This window comes from Epargyreus clarus, unplaced genomic scaffold (assembly GCF_041222505.1).
Source record: "Epargyreus clarus isolate Ecla_fem2 unplaced genomic scaffold, WU_Ecla_fem_2.2 ptg000026l, whole genome shotgun sequence".
NCBI classification, from domain to species: Eukaryota; Metazoa; Arthropoda; class Insecta; order Lepidoptera; family Hesperiidae; genus Epargyreus; species Epargyreus clarus.
The window spans coordinates 15338022-15359820 of record NW_027332233.1 but is presented as its reverse complement, the minus strand read 5'-3'; the positions used below and the strand labels follow the sequence as shown (position 1 = coordinate 15359820).

Below are 21799 nucleotides of genomic sequence, written 5' to 3'. Positions count from 1 at the left end.
TTTATCTAGAGAAATGCTTAACCATGTAAATCTTATTGTAATGATATTGAAATTCAGAATACATTATTCCCACAAAATATTCTTCATATAAAACGATCTTCCTGGAATATTAAAAATGGCGTTTAATAAAATAACAGAGCCTCTACTTTTTAGGATGAAAGAAACTCGGATGATGAGCTTTTTTGAGTGGCGGTTCCGAAGTTAAGGCCACTCGAGACTAAAGTGGTTGAACAAAAGCTGGCGAAAGCTATTGTAAGGGGCCTTTTGACCCCGTTCCATTGTAGTGTTAAAAGACTTTATTACGTAGAGATATCTCCTCAAGTTAGCTATTTAATCGTGTTTTATTTTTAGTTCGGAAATGTTAGCAATGTTATAGGCTATCTTAACATTTATACGACCCGCGTGGCGCGGTTGCCACCAAACCAGTCTGCCACACAGAGTTACGGGTTCGATCGCCGGCTAGACAAATCTAAATGATAAATTTAAGTTTATGTTCTGGATTTTGGTGGGTGTGTATTTATCTTTACGTGTGTTCATGTCACAGAAAGTAAGCAGTGATAGTTAGTGACTCAGAAACTTGGCCTATCGATCGAGGGGTCCGAGGTTCAAATCCCAGGTTCAAACGCACCTCTGATTTTCAAAATTATGTGCGTATTAGATTAGAAATTAATGATCACTTGCTTAAACGGTGAAGGAAAACATCGTGAGGAAACCTGCATACCTGAGAGATTTATAAAAAAAAATCTCAAAGGTACGTGAAGTCTACCAATACGCACTTGGCCAGCGCGGTGGAAAATGGCCTAATCCTTCTTATTCTGAGAGGAGACCCGTGCCCAGCAGTGGGACAATAATGGGTTGATAATGATGATGATGATGTCACAGAAAACATGTTAGTGTGGCTATAAGGGTACAATTCGTTATTATGTCATTATTTGTAATTCTTTAAACATTACATTCACATATACATATAATGGATCACACTAGTTTTGATTTCACTTTTAATACATAAAGAAAGTTGTTAGTAATTAAATTGTGCTTACGCTACAATGCTATTCAATCACTCGTCCTAATCTTATACTCTTTTTATTATATCTATGCTATTCTGTAAGATCATTAACAACCTCAAAAGCTGAAGCCACAATGAAATATCTAATTTAAAAGTCAACAGCAGCATACATTAGTAAAGATACTTCGCCGCCTTGAAATTAAATGAAGCCACAAACGGCTTATTAGTAAGTTCTTTTTTTGAATTCTTGACAAATAAAAACATTTTAGAGAAAATTTACGAATAAATAACTAATACTGCGTAATTTACATACTAAATAAATAATTATTTCAAATATTTTAGGGACATTTTAGCACGGAGACGTGGCAAATCTTTTTTACGCAACTATTTCAATTCTCAAAACTGGGTATAATTTTCTTGTTAGGAGTGAGTAATCTTTACTAATCTATGAGCTGCTGCTCATAGATTAGTAGCACTCTCTAGAGTATATTTGAGAAGAAGAAGTGTGAGTGTGAAGAGTTCCGACATTACATGTACGTATATAACATAAATTAACTTTTATCGCAAAGCAATTAATATTATATGTATCTAGTAATGTATCGAAATAGATTCAATTATGTTGGTATTAATTTGACCTAATACGTATTCCCTTTGATTATTGTTTAACAAACGTACGTAATATACATTACGGTAATAACCATCAAATCAAATGATATTTATATCAATCGAATATATTAAATGAAAATTAATTGAATATATTTCATTGGTCTTTTAACAACGATTACCACTCCACAGCAGAACTCAATTACTGTTTATTAATTTACAGAGTTAAATGGTTCCATCGATAAAATTATAAAATACTGTTTTGATGATATCAAATTTTAATGGATTATAACCATCCGTAAATGATTCATTTGTGACACAATAAATCTTTTCACTTTATTGATAAATGGATTTATGGGTAATGGCGCGATCAGGTTAATGAGTGAATATGAAATTATACCTGAATATATATTAGGATATTAATTATTGTGGTGTTTAAAACACTACAAACAGATTTTTAATCATATACATTTTGACGACCCGTGTGGCGGAGCGGTCACCATACCGGTCTGACTCGCAGAGGGTCCCGAGTTCGATCCCCGGCCAGACGGATATCTAAATGATGAATTTAGATTTCTGTTTCTGGGTCTGAGTGTTTGTGTATTTGTCTATGTGTGTGTCCATGGCACCCACGACACAGGGATTCCTAGTGTGGGGCTGTGAGTGTAGAAAGCGTATATACATGCTTTCATCCCCTATTTCGCCCTGAGATAAATTAAAAAAGCCCTTGCTGCTCGTAGTCAAACCATTACTGTCTCGTGCTGGCAGAAGTCTCCTCTTAAAGTAAGAGATTTAGACCACGGTCCGCTACAGTGTAGCTGCATATTGCAGTGGCAATATGCAGATTGCTGGACTTCATCCCCTATTTCGCCCTGAGATAAATTAAAAAAGCCCTTGCTGCTCGTAGTCAAACCATTACTGTCTCGTGCTGGCAGAAGTCTCCTCTTAAAGTAAGAGATTTAGACCACGGTCCGCTACAGTGTAGCTGCATATTGCAGTGGCAATATGCAGATTGCTGGACTTCATCCCCTATTTCGCCCTGAGATAAATTAAAAAAGCCCTTGCTGCTCGTAGTCAAACCATTACTGTCTCGTGCTGGCAGAAGTCTCCTCTTAAAGTAAGAGATTTAGACCACGGTCCGCTACAGTGTAGCGGACCGTGGTCTAAATCTCTTATCTGCATATTGCAGTGGCAATATGCAGATTGCTGGACTTCACACGCCTTTGATTTTATTTTTTATAATATAGGAATAGCAGACGAGCATGCAGTCCACTTGATGGTAAGTGGCTACTGCCGCCCATGGACATCTGTAATCAACCCCAGATAGAAGATAGGATTAGATATTCCTACCTGAGGTCGGCCACAGATGCGCCGCTACCCCTGAGGACTAAGCTGGAACGCCTCGGAAAAGTCTGTCTCCCTAAATTTAAATAACTCTTACGCGTAATACTTTCCTTTACTAATAATGCTCATTCTGAGACTTTCATTCTTAAGGACTGATCATTCTATTGGCAACTGTCTATGAGAGGATAGTTATGAACCGCAGTAATGTGCACCCCACGCTTTTTACTCCGAATTGAATTGTTGTGTAAAGAACTTAAATTTTACTATAATTTTATTCCGAGGCGATTCATTATGATTGATAGTTCGATCTTCTACTACTGTAATATAAATTCTTTGACATTAAAAAATATTTTCTAGTTTTAGTTCGATTAGCAATAAAAGAGTGTTTTTAAATTTTTTTAAGTGTTTTTTATTTTAAGTTTTTGATAGTTTAAAAATAGAGTTTTATACAATTTGTCACTTTTTGATTCCACATCAAATAAAAAAAGGTTTAACGAAACTAAATAAACAGACGACATTAAAATCATTAGTATATGTGTATATAGGGACCTTAATGTCTCATTAATCATATTCATGCTTACATATGATACATTCTCAAACATAATGTACCATCTCAAAACATTTTCAAAGAAGCTCCACACGAGCCAACAAGTTTGACGGTGTGTGATTGATGTTCTAACACACTGTGATACAATTTACATAATTACATGTAATGGGTATTAAACTGAGTAACGTATTATATATATGTATACTTGTATATTAAGGGGCGGAGATGGCGTTCAGTTCAGAGGTAAGTGGGATTTGGATTAGTGTAATGTACGAGCTTACAAATAGGTATCTTAATGGTTGTAAGTTTTAAAATGGTATCGAATTAAAATTACATTTATAGTAGATGACACGATAATATAATTGATTTTATTTAGATTTTAACTATATATAAGCATTACTCTATTGATAAGGTGCATGATAAACTTAAATAGTGGTGTGGTCTTTGGAATATATAGTCAGATAAAATAATTATAAAAAATAAGATAACATTTAACTTTTATATATTATTCTCTCAGGCTCTTTTTTATATTATTTCAATTATTGTAATGTTTTTGTTCTGCAATTATTATTGTAACAAGTCTTGAACATATTAAAGTGACGAAGAAAAAAGGTTGTATACCCAAATACTACACTCCATATGAACATATGTAATACTTATGTAGTTATAGGATCTAGGATTTGAATAATAATAGATAAATGTTACCATACTAATAATGTGGTCTAATTAACAGTGCGTTTTTCTTTCTAATTTAATTTCCTTAAAACAATGATAGAGGTCGTTCTTTATATTAACAGCAACATATTTAGATTTATTCAACTATAACTATAATATATGTATAGGTTAGATTCTGAAGAAGCCTCGAACCAGACAAGTTTGACGTGTCATGATTGATGATCTTCTCACGGGCGGCAATTTGCGTAAGCGACCCGTAATGGCCCGCTACACCGCGTTAATCTAGTACATCTACTCAGTAATGGATTTGTAATATAATCGGAAATCATTAGTGGATGTGTGTTTACTGTTCCAAAATATAGAGACGAAGCCTGTAATGTGTCTTTGGGGTGTAATGTACAAATTTTATACATAAAATAATACAAATTCAGAGTTACCTACATACCCTTAACGTTACTACCTACATTTTAAGAAGTGATAGAATTCTTCATAGTTCGACGGAGTCTATGATACTTTTCAAATTAATTTCCAAGGGTAGTAATCACGTAGAAATGCATATATGAGAGGTGTTATGTAGATCTTCTGTCCTCCTTGGAGGGAAATAACTGAAATAAATCCATTGGCCACCACATGACCAATATACTGTTTCAGTTATTCATAGATGAAAAAATATATTTTTTTAGAATATAATGTACATAAATAAATTTAAATGCACTAAATAGACATTAAAGAGCATTCAAATTACTATAATGGGCTAAAAGAATAATGTTTCTTCTAGATGATTAAGGTAACAGAACCAATGAATGATAACATTAAAATCAACTTCGTTGTACAAAAAAATAGTTCCTTTCATAAGAACAAAGAGAGGCCGTTTCTTTTGCGAAAGCACTAATTCAGCATAATTCATTTAACGTATTTTCCTTAAGTCGGCGCCGTCGTGTCGTCCCCGTCACGGTGTCGCGAGTCAGTTCCGATGTCGCCTTCCGGTCTCCTCTGAGGGAAAGAAGTAGGTGAGCTATTTAGGTCACGTTATTGTCACAGCTTCTGTTAGCTTTATGTTGGGACGAAATTTGACCAAAGCAGAAATGCATAAACATAAAAACATTAAACTTTTTGCGATGTAGAAGTGACAAACGTAAACACTCCACTGGATAAGTGTTAGACGCTCATGGACATCAATCAACACCAGACAGGACATCTGTGACTTATATTCAACGTTAAACAATTTTAGCATTTTCGCGAAAGAGTGCCAGGTGATTTATGAAGCGACTATCTCTTAGTCCATAATGGCAAAGCAATTGTGAAATCCCCGTTCTAGATGGAGTTCATTACAAATGTCCAGCTTGCACTGACTATCCAGTGGACTAGATGCTCGTTTGCCCCTTCAGTCTTATAAAAAATGTGACAGGCTCTATTGGTTACTACAGCCCTAAAGCCCATCAAATACGCTACTTCTGTGAACTAGAGAGAACTAGAGTTGGAACGCCTCGTAAGTTAGTCTATCATACTCAATCTTGGAAACTAGAACATTGCAACATTATTACACCAGACCAATATTTGTACCAAGAAGCGAACAAACAAGAATATAGTGATGCTTTCGAATCGCGTAGGTTCATGTTTAATAAGAAAGGGAGCCCTTTATTTCTACGAACAAAATAAAGTTTATCGGTACAATTACTGTAAATAGGGAGCAATAAAATCAAGTGAAAGTACATTAGCATATATTTCGCGACAAGTCTGTGGTCGTAACATAAGTTTTTATTCAACTATAAAAGTAAAATGTTACTCAAAACTCCGAGCATAGTGAAATTTTACACTTTAATTATACGATACGTATGTGGAACGTTCGCCGTGCTCTAATGAAACGTTCCGTGCAATCCCCAGCTAAAAGGCTCATTTGCACGGAGACGGATGTGAAGAAAATTTTCTTAAGCTTTGCGCGTTTAGTCGAATGGCATCACACGTCGCTCATTACTGACGGTAGGGTTGTGAATCACGCAAAATATAGGTAGTCAATAGAATCAATGGAATTTAATTCAACATACCGACAATTCTAATAACGACAAACATGTAAATCAAAAACGCCTATCCTCTGTAATGTATGAACGAGTAACTAGAAATTAGAAATGTTATAATACAATCTTTATAATATCAAATAATAGTTTAGTCATAAAATAGTCTTCATATTTCTTAAGTCGCTTAAATGGCAAACCATTTTCATTTGTAAAGAAAATGTGTGCCTTCAATAATCACCTATATCGTATGTGTATTTAACATTATCAAAAGAAGTATCATTTTGACTACTTTTTGAATTAAAGTAGAATCATGTAGTTACTATAATACATCTACTTTTGATTCACCTATACCTGTGTATATTATACTATACCTGTGTATATTATATTTAAAAAATAATGAAAAATAAAACGCCTATTCAATCCTATCATTTTTGTTAATACATAGTAAACAAATTTTAAACAAAGACAATCGACAACCCTAACAATGTCTCCTTCAAGAACTTTGCGCAAGATGGCGTCCTTATTTTAATTCCTGCCGAATTACACGGGATTCAGCGATAAAACATATTAGACAAAGTTGCACGTGCCCTACAATTAAATAAGTGTGAGCTACAAATCGCGTCGAACTGAACAAAATGGGTTGCTGAAAAGTTATTCTTGCCGTTGACCTACCATGACTGGTTTAGCGATAAGCGAATGATTGGCTAATCATGATCTCCCCAATACTATCCCTCTTCTGGGCACGGGTCTCTCCTTGCGATCCACATACCTTCCTAGAACCTAATTTCGATCCAGCGTTACTTCAAATTATAGACAAGATTTCGTTTTTTACTGTTAAATTCCGAATGCAGTCTACCATTTACCTAGCAGGACCTATCTCATGTAACTACCATGTTGTCTGTGTTGCCAAAAAAAATAGTAACGCGATAAGTAGTTACTAATACACACATAACAGAAAAACCAAGGATTGGAATCCTAGTGCTTATTTTAATAGTTCTACGTTGAAAATGTATTTTAGAAAAGACTTAAAACCAACGTGTACCCTTACCATGAGCTTTTACGTTTTGGTAGGTGTTTACATATTTGCCCATACAATGTCCAATCAGCGCCCCTAGCGGATTGTATCACACCTATAGGTGTCAGTAACATAACATTAAACCCTCCCTTTTTTGCGAACATGTGAGGTAGACAAAAGACTTGACAACTTACTTATTGTTACGTTTATTCAATCTACTAAGCAAACGGAACAGAATAATGGATTGACTGAACGTAACGTAATATTGTGGGATGTTTTGAAAACTCATGGTAAGGGTACTGGTTGGCTACTCGCTGATCATACGACAAATACTCATATGTAAAATAACAGTTACAACGATTTTGAAGTGAAGTTTCACTTAGCGAATGTATTCACGGAACCCTAAGGTGGAACTTTTGAATGAACGTTTACTAGTAATAGTTAGCTGGAACTTTGTACGCAATCTGTTATTTTCAGGCAACAATGCTTTGTGACTTTGTTTTGTAGTTCGTTAGCGCTTTTTGTGCTTTATCGTGACTGTTACAATAGTTGGTAAATTGTAAAAATCTGTAAAAACCGTTTCGAAATTTCATTCGGTGTAGAATGGTGTTTTGGCAGAGAGTTACTAGTCTGCACTGTGTAATACTCGATCCATTTTAATATACATTTTAAATAGATTTAAATTAGGAATTTACATCTGTTCTCGTATCTTATCATTCTTGTAGTTTCACCATACCACAAAAAAAATTGCCAGCTGAGGAACGTTACATCAAACCACAAACCTAAAACCACATTTTTAAAATGATCAAGTTTTTCTCGTCACTTGTACCGCTCCACCAGATTAGCGGCTTCATCAGCGTTAAAACGCGCACAGTTGCATAAAATTCGCAGCCACCAACATTCAATACCACTTACCGGAATCCCGCCCGGAAATTTCTTTACAAAGCATCCTGCGTCAACGTACTTAGCTGAAATAACTTATGGGACTTTATCGCTCCGAACCAGTGCCCGATCAAGCGGAGCAGCCACTCTAAGTTGACCTGTAACGCCTCATTTGCCTTCGATTTCTTTACGGAAGTTCCTTAAGCCGTAGGACGTGCGGAGGTCTTCCTCCCTAGACATCTCCAAGGCTCAATTAAAGAGTTTCCAACAATGACATTGTGTGCCTAAGTCTGCGCACGGATTAGTCGCGTCTTTTGTGCTCTCCAAGAGGACGTTTTCTAAAAATCTTTAGAAAAATATCTGGGGTATATTTTAACGTCCTTAAGAAGAATCTTTAGAAGTTATTTTCTATAATCTTGAAAAGATCTTTCTATCTTCAGAATTCATCCTTATTTTCAATTCCCCTATATCAACGCTTTTGTCAGAAGTTGCGATAATTTGTAACAAAAGATATGTAGTAAATTAGAAATGTTTCGATGTGATATCTAATAACAGGATAGATTTATGTTATGGCTGAAACAAGTATGATATTCTAGGTCGTTTCTTTTTCTTTTCTTGGTTCCATACACAACATTAAATATATCTGTACGCACCAAACTTTGCAATTTCTTATTTGCGTAAACTCTATTGGTCCATTCAGTTCACTAATACATCGTCAGATCTCAAACTTCCTTCCAAGGCTTCTCTTTCGGTTTGCATAGTTACCTCTAGGCAACCTATAGATATAACCTGGTCACATGTGTGCCAAACGCGCTCTCAGGATTACCGAAATCTGGCGATTAGATGTAATAGCCAGTAACGAGGGTCAGGGGTAATACAGTGGCTAATTTATTGCAATCACAGTAATGGGTAGTCGATAGTAGTTATTATCGACAGCCGTTACCGATATCGCAAGATATTGGTGATATTAATACTGTATACGATTTTATTCAATGTTAGGAATATAGGATTAGATATTCCTAACTGAGGCTGGCCACAGATGCACCTCTACCCCTGAGGACTAAACTGGAATGCCTCGGAAAAGTATGTCACCCTTGCCACACCCTTCAAACCAAAACCCAGCAGCGCTTAACGCTGCTGTTATGAGGCAAAAATAAGTGTGGCGGTGGTGCCGCCGGAGTCTAACCACAAAAAAGTTCGACCACCTTCTAAATATAAAAGGATATAATAATATATACTCTTGATATAAAAACCTAAAGTATTATATCCATAGATTGTTACATCAACAAGAATAAGATGATTAGTGGTGTAATCACCGGCGTAATAGTGCAGTGCCAGGCGATATAGCGGCTAATTTATCGCAATTGTTGTTCGGACGCTGATAGCTGCTATTATCGAAGGGGTCTAATGACGTGCTATTTCTTGGCGCCCGTCTTTATATACATAATATGCTCTGGTACATAGTAAACTAACTGAAGTAGTTGGTATAGTCAGTAACTAAAATATATCATTAAGTTAGAGTTGTATTATTTTGCAATATATTAGAAAAAAATAGTTTTCAAAGGTATGTAAACTCTACCAATTCGCACTTGGGCAGCGCGGTGGAGTATGGCCTAATCCGTCTCATTCTGAGAGAAGACCCGTACCCAGCAGTGGGACAGTAATTTGATGACTGGAATGTATAAAAACCGCACTTTTGATACATTTGTTTAAATACATTGAAATACAAATATAATAATATATGAAATGTCTTTAGATCTACAGAATTTTAGGACACATTTGATTTGGCACTTGATTTTTATGTCTTTGACTTTTCACTTAATAAGATTAATTAAGATTAAGATGATTGAGATTTTTATAAAACATGTTTATGTATATTATGTATATTACCTACATTATAATTACTTAGGGATACGAATTAAAACACTCGATATTTACATCAACAGATACTCAGAACGTATTAAACGACTTTTCAAATTGGATATAAAGTTGAACGTCGTCCGTCGTAAACCTCTCAGCCGTCACATCAATTTCCCGTCGCCACTGCGACGCCTAGCGCCTGAAAACAGTGTTTTGCTAAATACATGACGGTGTTACACGTAAGAATAGTAAAATGTGCCTTTATCCTGCTTAAATGTTATTTAAATATTTTTTATCTTTAAAAGTGGTAGAACCTTTTCTGGTTCGACTACAGAGACACCACCGCGTCACCTGTTCAATTATTGTATTAAATATTAATGCATATGTGTTTACATACAATCATACAAATTGAAATGGATTTTTACTATTTTTAATTCATACTACTATTATTATTTTCCACAAGTCATTACCAGTATTATTAATAAATTTATTCCATGAGAGTCATCATCATCAAGCTTTTACTCCTCACAATGTCCTTAAAAACTTATCTAAGGACATTGTATTTATCATTTCTTATAAAAACACAATGAAAAATCATAGGTGCTTATAAAATTCAAATGCTATGATAGCAATACTTTTTGCACCTTATATTTTCATATTCATAAGAGTATTTAACCTTAAAACTTTTACCACCTTTCCTTACATTTTAGTACAACAGTATTCAAGTGCCTTAAAAGCGCGCTTTATGCTGAAAATGGGCTTACAGTCGTGTCATTGTTCTATTGTGGACATGCGGCATTTTAATGCCTCTCTTGATAAACGCCTTTCACTGCCATCTCTTTGACAACTGTTCCGAACTGCATTATGCAAGGAACGGTAGGAGGGAGAGAGACAAAAGATAAAAGGAAAAAAGAGAAGGTAATGTTCTCCTTCGAATAAGAAAATTGAAGGTAATTTAAAAGAAAGAGAAAGAATACCGTACATATTTTTCCTTTATTTACAAGTATATGCAATAATCCTGAAAATTGAACTTATTTTATCAGGGTTTTAAACTATGTTTTCAAGTTTATTTTATTCAGTCAATCCTAATCTAGTGTATCAATTTTTATGAGGTCACTTATCATGATTCAATACTTTTCTACAATTTTTAAACGCAATAAATACCGCTACTGTGTTTTAGTACGAAGGGCATGATAAAGCACAAATATGAATAAAAGACATTCCAACTTAGTCTTCAGGAGCAGGAACACATCTATAATCGTGTTCAGATAGCACTTCAGCTCTACTCAGGTTCGATGGCAAATTTTCATTCGCAGTGTATACCACTTAACACCACTCCAGCAGCAATCGAGCGTACTGTATAGGGTAGCATGCTCTCCTTCATAAATGCATAAATCTTTTTTATGAAAAGTCATAAGGCACTTTGATATGCTGATGAAAAGATATTGTTATGCCTAGCTCACCCCTCGCACCGTCCTAAAACTATCCTAGAAGCTACATTCGCATTCACTCATCTCATGAAAGCCCTCTACGGCACCTCCTGTCATTTCCTTCGATCCTTTGAAAGGGCACCTTTGCATAAATTATAGTAGTACCCTCCCACTTCTATCCCATTGCATAACCCTTGACCTCTGTTATGGGTCCCCTAATTGGGTGCCGCAATATTGCCTCAGAAAGTGCTGTACCTGCGCTGATTAGTTCAGTATTTTTCCCGACGAAGCCTGCGATTATGAGCTCGAACTTTGACCTCTTTCCTTGAGATGAAAAGTTAGGTCGTTCGCTCCGACCTGAAAATGAAATGGTTCACCATGAAGTTATGAAATATTGCCGAGTAGAGTTTTATTTGAGTTTGTGTGGAGTTTTAAACTTTAAACTGAATGATTTTATCGTTTATAAAAAAAAAATATTGAATGTCCTTTTCAGATTTTCAAAATGTATGGCTAAAAGGCATATATACGGACTTATAAATTAACATAAACACAGTGACTCCAAATAGTTTTTTTTAATATTTTTGTCTCCACGAAATCAATTCATAATTAGGTTAAAGGTTAATTTTACTCAATATTTTACTTTTCTACCTACCAAGATGTGATTGCTAAAATGTTTTAAAATAATAAACTTAAATAAATTCTAGTTTGATTATTGTTTATTTCAGTAGCTTTCTTCTTTAAATTAAGGTTCTAAGATATTCATTATTTTTCAAATACCCTACAAATATTGGCAGTTTAAGAAGAGTGGCAAGTAATTTCTCGTAACATTATTTCTCGTAAATTAAATAAACTTTATAGACTTATATTATGCTCCCTACACACTGTCGTAACCGTCCTCAGAAACGCGGTAACCGCCTCATATAGGTAATGTCGTAAACAGGGCCGCAGGTGGGTGTGACCCACTTTGCCAAATATTAAAAATGTACCAGTATTCTTACCAGATACAGTTTGTTGTGGTTTGTTGCTTATTAGGAATTATGATCATAAGATGACATGAAACACTTATGCAGGTTTTTACAGTGTCCTTTATTTAGATAAATTATTAATATGCCACACAACCGAACATGTGTTTTTTTCTAAATAAAATAAAAAAACGGAACACTTTTAAATGAAGAAAACTATATATAAGTATAATTGTTAGTGGATGTTATTATATTTGATTGTATAAGAAATTCGCATAAGATTAAGTAGTTTAGTAAAGGAAAGCCACAAACAAAAAGTTTGTGTATAAAAAACCACTTAGAAAAAATCTAAATGTCAAACAATCTCGTTACCACAAAGTGTCTAAACCCATTAAAATTTACAAAAGCGTCTAAAACGGAACTAAACGGATTATCACAGGTAGAAGTTTTGACGTGAACCGCCACCCATCAGCTGGTGCCGCGTCATCTATTAGTCATTGCACGTTGCGTGTAATGGAAATTGCGTGCGATCGCCAAAAACACAACAAAAACCCGTTCGAAATGCGAAGGCACCCCCGGTAAAGCACTTGTCATACTACAGACGATCAGCTGAAAATTTATCTATGTGTATCTGCTCTATAATTATAGTAATAAAATTGTAACGCTGACTATACAGAATTAGAAACAATGGATCTAGAAACCCGACCGCACAGGACTTTCTCGTGTTGCTAAACAAGGATAGATTTAGAGATATGTAAATAAAAGCAAATCAGGTGATCGAGATATAAATAAGAATTAGGTATTAGATTCTAGCTAAAGTACTAAGAAATAGTAAAAACCGAAAAGTGTTATGTGTACTTATCAATTGTTTTAAATAATATAGTAACTGTATACAATACAAAATTGTGGAATAAACGTTTTCATTTAATATGATTTTTATATCATTTCCATCGAATAAGTCAATACAAAATAAATAAAAATCATTAACTAATTTAGAAAAATACAACAATTTTATTGCAACCATAAAAAGCTCATCTATTATTTCCTTATTTCATTTTTCTGAAATAGTTAATTATGATTCGCTTCCCGCTTATCATCAGGGGTAAGACAATACCCTGAACAAACAGAGCACCTAATTGCTTAAAAACAACTTAAAAATCGGTACATCGGGTGTCAGTAACGGGAATACAATGAGTAATCGTTTGGAAATTAAACCGGCGGGTGCCGTAAATACGTGAACCCAGCGGGGACAGACAGATCCGGGGCTAATGTCTAGCGTGCCGGTTGACAGTTATCGCGCAGTGCAAGGGATGTGCAACAAGCGATGTAAATTTTGAATTTCGAATACAATTTAAATATAGCATTTTTTTTAATATACTCTAAGCATGTTTGGTAAAAGTATACATCGTCATATGAAAGTTATAACGAATAAGACCAAAGGACAACAAACAAATAAATTTGTTTATATACATTTTGTGACTAAATTAGTTCATAGCTTATCTATGGAACTTCAATAAAACTATATTTCGATACGAATATTGTTTCCCAAAGGTACATAAGAAAACAGGACGCCCAACCTTAATGTTATTTTGTTTTACGTATTGCACTCATAGATTAGTAAAGATACTTCGCCGCCTTGAAATTGAATGAAGCCACAAACGGCTTATTATCGTAAGTTCTTTTTTTGAAATCTTGATAAATAAAAACATTTTTACAGAATATTTACGAATAAATAACTAATACTGCGTAATTTACATAATAAATAAATAATTATTTCAAATATTTTAGGTATATTTTAGCACGGAGACGTGGCAAAACTTTTTTACGCAACTATTTCAATTCTCAAAACTATTTTCTTATTAGGAGTGAGTAATCTTTACTAATCTATGATTGTACTACAATTTTTCGAAATATCTTTGTAGATAATTTTGGAAGTTGGACAAAATATATACATTATAAAATATTACGACACAATAACACAAAATAATTTTAAAATTTTCCAACCAACCTCGCATGACTTAAATCATCGACTAATCGCGGACACAGGTTTAATAGGTAAGATTTACGAGCGCTCATCTGGCCAAGGGTCCGGCTGGACGGCAATTTGTCGCGCCATGTTGGATCATGTGTTGCGGGCTTTAGCGTTGCGAAATGGAACGTGCCTAATATTAATGTTGCTAGTACAAAAAATAAGAAAATCATTTTATTATTTTTGCTACATTTATAATGCATTTGTGATCTTAAAGGTTATAAATATTATATATTATTATTCTTATGACTTCTGATATTTTACTTAGAAAAATATTTTTTACGAGGGAACTTATTTACAATAGCGAGTTAGTATTTTTTCTATTATGGGCATCTACCAGACTACCATTGTATGTTTTAGTTGTGCAACTTTTGTTTTTACCCAAAGCTTATAATTTGTATTTTTTATGCTTTTTAGACTTCTTTATGTATGCCATTATGAACACAATCCAAAAGATCCATATAACACCTATCCTATTGATCCTCAAAACGCATAAATCAAAATAAACATTCGGAAACGTCAAAACAAAACGGAAAGCATGCGAGTCACCGTCCGGTCGATACTGCCGTGACTGGGAGCAGTAAAACCGTACGAAAAAAACCTCCGTAGAAAAAACATTAAATTACACTGTAATAAGCCCACGGACGCCCAAACTTCGGGTGATCGACCTCCAACGTAACGAATTTTCTAGATTTTACACGTGGGAAATTCGCGGGAGGTGTGAAAAATTATGTAAAGGTTGCGCCGCGTGGTTGATTAAATTGTCTGTAGTAACAAGAAAAACGCTTAGTAAAACTTATAGGCATATTTGAAGATACAATTCTATATGATTTGATAGTAGACATCTTAATATCGGTCGTTAGTGTCGCCCCACAAACAAAAAGGAACAGAGAAATTAGTTTTTAGCAGGAGCGTAGCGCTAGTATGTTTTAGTACGAAGATCTGCAGGTTTATTCGATGCTTATTTACTACTGGAATTTCTAAAAAATCTCTAGTAATTCATAAATAAGTTCTATAATTAAAAAAAAATAGCCAAATTGAAACCACAAAATGGTAGAAAAAATAATTAGAATCCTTCGCTTTATTTCGAACGCATCAATATTCAATATTCCAAAATCGAAAATTGAAATCGAAACATTGAATGTTAGCCGAACTCTCAAGTAATTCGTTTTTCAAATTCAAATATTCTACTTAATCAAAAATCGTATTTCGGTAGCAGCAAGGCTGAAAAGGAATGGCGGCGATCACTCCCGCGTATATTACATTCGAAGTTATTGAAAAAGTTCATTCAATCTCAATTCCAGGATATGTATTCGGTCCATTGGAACACGAGTTGAAGTAATTCTTTATTGATTTCCTTATTATATACACGACTACATTGGTAACTTTTTCAAAAATTTAAAATTGAAAATATTTTTTTGTTGCTTAAAATTATAGTATGTGTTTTCTTATTTTAAATTAATTATTCCGTTTAATTTTATCCTTGATGTCATTTTACATGTCATCCTTTATTTTTATTGAAACACCAATCTGTTCCTAATATGACAATTAACAATATAGAGGACTAAACTATCTTCGGTATCAAAATAAATTTAGTTAAAAAAATACGTGTGGCACTCGGAGACTGCCGCGGTAAAGCTATTGCATAGCATTTTTTATGCTATGAAAACGCCCAGGAGGAATTCCAGAAATACAATATATTCTTCCATCAACTAATCATCAATATTTACATTATTACCTCTTTATCCACTATTTTATCATATCTCCATTATATAAGACATTTCTAATATCAGCTGACATTTCATAACTCCAAGCAAGACTGAACATTCTAAAATATAAAATAGAATAGTATTTAATAAGAGACGTAAAGTATTAACAAACAGCAATATAAATGGATCAATGCATCATCGCATTGATCCATTTATATTGCTGGTTGTTCATATTTAAAACACTTTGTACACAAATTATTTGTACCATAAATCATAATGGCGTTTTGATTTTGTACTGTCAAGTCTGTCAGTTGTAATTGTACGTTTAAAAATTACAAACATTCTTACGTGATTTTATTAATCCAGAATTCAACATAGCTTATGTTGATAAAATATATTATTTGGATAATGTGGTAATATAATTTTGAATTTTATAATGGGAATATAAAATATACTTCACGCTATTTTAACATTTCCGAACGGATTATAAAAAAAATGTGTATTACTGCCATCTGTGTTCAAGTTGACGAATTAAGGTTATCAAATAAAATAATAAGGAATGTAAAATAATACTTTATTCAATTATATCCATATTTTTCTATTGACAGTCAACAACTCGGTTACCTGGAGACTTGATATCCAACAGTCCTCCACCGCTATTTTCACTTACACCACCAGGGGCGCCGGCAGCATTTGGTCAAGGTGACGGCGCACCAGTATGCCATTTTCAGTTCTGACTTCATAATGGAGTCTACCTAATCTTCGGATGACGACTCCGAACTCCCATTTAACTCTTGGGTTGGTGTAACTGCGGACTTGTACCTTATCACCTTGTCCGAACTCCTTCGTTGGCGGTGCATTTTAATGTAATCTGGATAGTGGGGCGGATTTCTTAAATAAGGCATGCATATAGGTTCTTACCTCTCTGCCGAACATTAACTGATAAGGTGATAACCCTTTTGTATTAGGTGTACGTCTCAAGCGTGCCTTGACAGTTAACAGTTTATTAAATAAACTTCCGCTCTTGCTGATATAAAAGAACATTCAGGTATTAGCCGATTATTTTCTTTTTGTACATTCAAAAATTTAAATTTTAGCTTTGTATATATTTCTTCAAATTCGTACCTGTATTTTATTTCCTCTTCTAAATTTTCTTCTTCTGTAAGCCATTAAATTTTTTCTTGAATCGCGTAGAATTTGTTCAAATTTTCTTGTAAAGAATTTAGTCGTATATTTATTTCTTCAATGTCAATTTTTTCTATTCCCGAAATGTCATTTTCGGTTCGTTTCATTAACCCACGTAATGTGGCTCGTATTTCCTTATTGTTTTTTAGTTCATTCGACATCTCGTCGCCAATATCAAATAAAATAATAAGGAATGTAAAATAATACTTTATTCAATTATATCCATATTTTTCTATTGACAGTCAACAACTCGGTTGCCTGGAGACTTGATAGTTGGATATCAAGTCTCCAGGCAACCGAGTTGTTGAAAGGTGTTACTTATTTTCGTTACGGAATTTCTCGATTCGGTCGCCGCGCTCAAAGCCCGCGATAAAAGCTATGCAATAGCTTAAAAACTAAAAAACACGCTTTTATCATAAAAACGTGTTTTTTAGTTTTTTTAACTATGTTTATTTTATTAATTTTTAGTATTTGTTGTTATAGCGACCATCATTATGCATCGTCTGTAAATCAACTGTCTATCTATTACGGTTTAAGAGATAAAGCCCTCACGAACAGACAGCGGAGGGTTTCGTTTTATCCTTTGAGTACGGAATCCTAAAAATCATTCTACAAGATGGCATTGAGTTATAGGGAAATAACATTATTATTTTCCAAAGCTAAAAATCAATCTAGTAACTTTGCCTGAACGCTCCATAAGGCGCTCTCTCTCGCCTAGAAAATCGTTAATCGTGAGGATATTGATAAGGACAATGGTACAAAATTATTAAAATCGTGTATTGTCATCGGTTTTTGATAATTCTTCAAATTTTTGAATTAAACTGAACGTTCAAAGTGGATAGAAATCGGGCTCAAAGATTCCGTTACTGTTACGTACATACATACATACAAACGTACAACCCAAGCTAATAAAAGCGTGTTAATAAAATATACAACATCCGATGCAATAAAACTAAACGATAATCATTTCATACTGATTAACATTTTAAGGTTCATAAAACGATTAGTATCTTGTAATATCCCTCAGGTCATTACACACTCAATGTCTTTTAGATAAGGGGTTTAGCACTAACCACATTAACGGACTAACTGGAATTGGTAGTGACCGCCATCAAAAATCCCATTACGTTTTCTTTAATACTGTAATCTCGACTCTCAACGGTGTATTAATAATTAAAGAGGGTGAAATGATTATTCGTCGAGGGTTTTGTTTCAGGAATTATCTACTAAGCCGTCTCCAAGGGACTTAAGCTTTGTAGCATAAAGTAAAACGCGGCTTTGCTAAATTAAGAAACCTTACAGTTGTCTATGGATTTGTTAACGTCCTTTGTCCAAGACTGTGACAACTTGTCTTAAAAACATTGTTTATTAAATCTTCTTCAATATTAATAATATAAATACAATAAATTACGCGATTTATTTATGCGTATACTTGAAATCTGAAATAATAAAACTTACTTCGGAGTAATAGCTTGCTTCGATAAAGATTATAATCATGTTATATCAATTTCATTGGTTCTGTAAAATAGTCATGGCTTATAAAAAGATGTCAAAGAAAAGTTCTCGTTTTTAACACGTAAAAACTAATTGCTTCATTAAAAATACGTTTACAATTCGCAATTTGCGTGCGTTAATTATCTGTAGTAGTGACAGCAGTACAGCATAGATAACACAAACAATACATTTCAAGTTCGCGCCATTTGACAATGACGTGCGGCGCCGCGTACGGATGTCGTCCGCTAATGAAGTGCCAAACATTGCTGCATCTTTTTCACTCTTCTTACAATAGTATATTTATCTCCCTCTTACGCACAATATGCAAATCTCAGTCTAGAGATTATGCTCCGTTTGCGAGTTTGATCCATCCACGTAATGAAGTAAGATTTAGAAGATCGCCTTTTGTTTTGCTTACCGGAGAGCTTATTAAGCCAAGCGTTTTAAAAAGAGCTTACCAACTCCTGGCTGAAGATTACTTCCATGCTCAAAGGGAACTTACGGAAAACATGCGTCCTAGCTCTTCAGATAATGCTGTAATAAATTTTAGGAGTCTGAGCTGAAAATTAAAAATGAAGTCATTAGTAGGTAGCCATAACAAAAATACTTCAGGTTTAATAGAAGCAAATGGGGCAATATTAACGTATTATGTGGTAGATTTTGCAAATTGACATTTCTTAAACGAATAGGGTAGTAACAGAAATTCTAAGACGGTCTACAATAATGTCACAAGCTTACGACTTGTATTAGACTGCAACTATTACTATGATCCCATTGATGGCCACAACTATAGAAGGCCTGGAGCATTATCATTGAGGAGTTGGGATATTCGCACAAATAACTAATATTTGGTATTTTTTTGTTCCAGAATGGAGGAGACAGTGCGATCGCTGCTACAACACAAGAGCCGCGTGGAAACTCTGAAGCAGGAGAAAGCCTCGTTGTCGTCAGCTCTGGAGGTAAGGCTCTAAAAATACTAGTACTTGAATATTTCTTCGTCCTTTTGCACTTAGTACTAGTCCTTATTCATTCGAATTGCGAAGTTCAACTGACTAGCAAAACCGAGCTAACTGTTAGGTTGAAGATTCCATATTAGATTCTCTTTCAACACAAATGATTGCAGATTGTTTACGTAATGAAGTTTTGGGGAAAATATATGTATGAGTAAACACTATCTACAAATTTTCTATAAGTGACCAATCATAGTAGAATTCCGCGGTTTTATCTCAGTGGATTTTTTTATGTATTGATTTTAGTTTTTAAGGTTTGGAAAGACAAACTTTAAAAGCTCCTCAATTGCAACATCACTTGCGTCTACTAGATAACTATATTGACAGAATTTCATAACTATCTTTTAATAGGACATCAGCATTGAGGATTCTCTTCTACCACTACCATTTAGCGTCGTTAAAGACCATTTATCGCGCAAGGGGACAGGCGATCATTTTTGGATTATAGCTGCCCCTATAGATAGAGGAATTAATTTACGAAAGTACTGGAACAAAACCAGCGTTAGTTGATCTCTCGGTGGTAACTAAGTTATAAGTTCTTGAGCGATAAGCGATGAACGATATAATTGTTTACGTGCTTAAATAATAAAGTGTCATCAGAGAGACATTGCTTATTCATAAATTTTTATTTAACTTGCAATGTTTTAAGATATTGTGTTATGTTAAATGTTACTTTTGGTACAGTTATAGATAACAGCAAAAAACAATTATAAATTCATGTTTTAGTATTAAAATTTCAGTCAATAATTTGAACTCTACGCTAATTTGTTCTTGCATTATGAAATTTACCAGATAAGATCAAATACCAAAATCTCCACTTTCTCCGTCAATATAGAGAACGGTGGAAAGTTACCTTAATAAAAATGTTATAATGAATTATACTTTTTAATATATTTTTTTCTAAATCCTAGTAATTATAACGGGGGATATTATTTCGCTACCTCGTCGACAGTGAGACCTTGTTTTAGAAATCCCCAATTTTAAGGGGTATGGAGGCTCTTATTAGCTTGGACAGGTCATAACTGGACGTTCTTTGAGGGTTTATGAGGAGTGTGTCGAGGGGATGCGATGTTTTGCGTAATTAGTGGCGGTGCCTTTCTTGGTGTAAGTGGTACTTTGGATGACAAAACTGAGAGACGGGGGAGCTGTGGACTTTTATCATTGAAGCAGAATAATCCTGAATTGAATTGGTCTTGGCTATATATTACGTTGTGCTTTGACCGTAAACATTAGTACTATAGTCCAGAGGATTTTGTTGCAACATACTAGGTATCGTATACTCCATCTGATCAATCTTCGTAAACGTCTTACTTCCTTCACAGTGTAACAAAGCAATATATTTATTGTTTTTTACAATGACATACGTTTTTATGGAGATTATGATTTAATGGACTGAGTCATTGAAACCAGAAAGAAAATTCTACCAATTTAAAAATTCTTTCAAGGTATTAGAAACCCTTTATAATTCGACACCGGGGGCACCGCCACATCTACATATTACAGCCTACAAACAATAGTGTTAGCGCTGCATAAAGTACACTGCACTACCAGTTACAACTTAATTTTAAATAAAACCCTATTTTATATCAAACAGTTAATATATTTTCGAGAAAAAATTTTCGTATCAATTTTTTTGTAAAGTGAATCGTGAGCAGCCAGCGTCAAAAGACCGACAGCGTGGAAATATATGGCGCGAATATTAAAAGTAGGGCCGAACACAATGGCGCCCAGGTATCATTTAAGAGTGACGGGAAATGGAAAAATCAAAATTCGCATTCGCTATTCAGAATCACAGATAACGTGACGTGAAGCGACGGGAGGGTGGTCCGAAAGAGTACTGTAACTGTACATATATATGTAACAAGGAATATAATATGTGTATAACTAGATTGAATTGAATAACGCAGTATTTATGTGCTCTTAAATACGTGCCTATTTTTTTATTTATCTAAGGACACATCTTTGCTGACCCTAATACAAATTTAAAGCTAGTGCTCACAGTCTTTTCCAATGATATGAAGCTATCTTCTTGA

At 34.3% G+C, this 21799-nt stretch overlaps 1 protein-coding gene across 6 annotated transcripts in view; it reads left to right on the top strand.

The window, feature by feature from the left end:
- Positions 1 to 21799, top strand: part of LOC140753130 (uncharacterized) — a 487125-nt gene that overhangs the window by 440892 nt on the left and 24434 nt on the right. For all 6 annotated transcript variants that reach the window (XM_073087528.1, XM_073087530.1, XM_073087527.1 and 3 more), the window contains one exon: positions 19625 to 19715. In XM_073087528.1, the coding sequence (XP_072943629.1) occupies positions 19625 to 19715 (91 nt within the window). The remainder of the gene's footprint in view (positions 1 to 19624; positions 19716 to 21799) is intronic.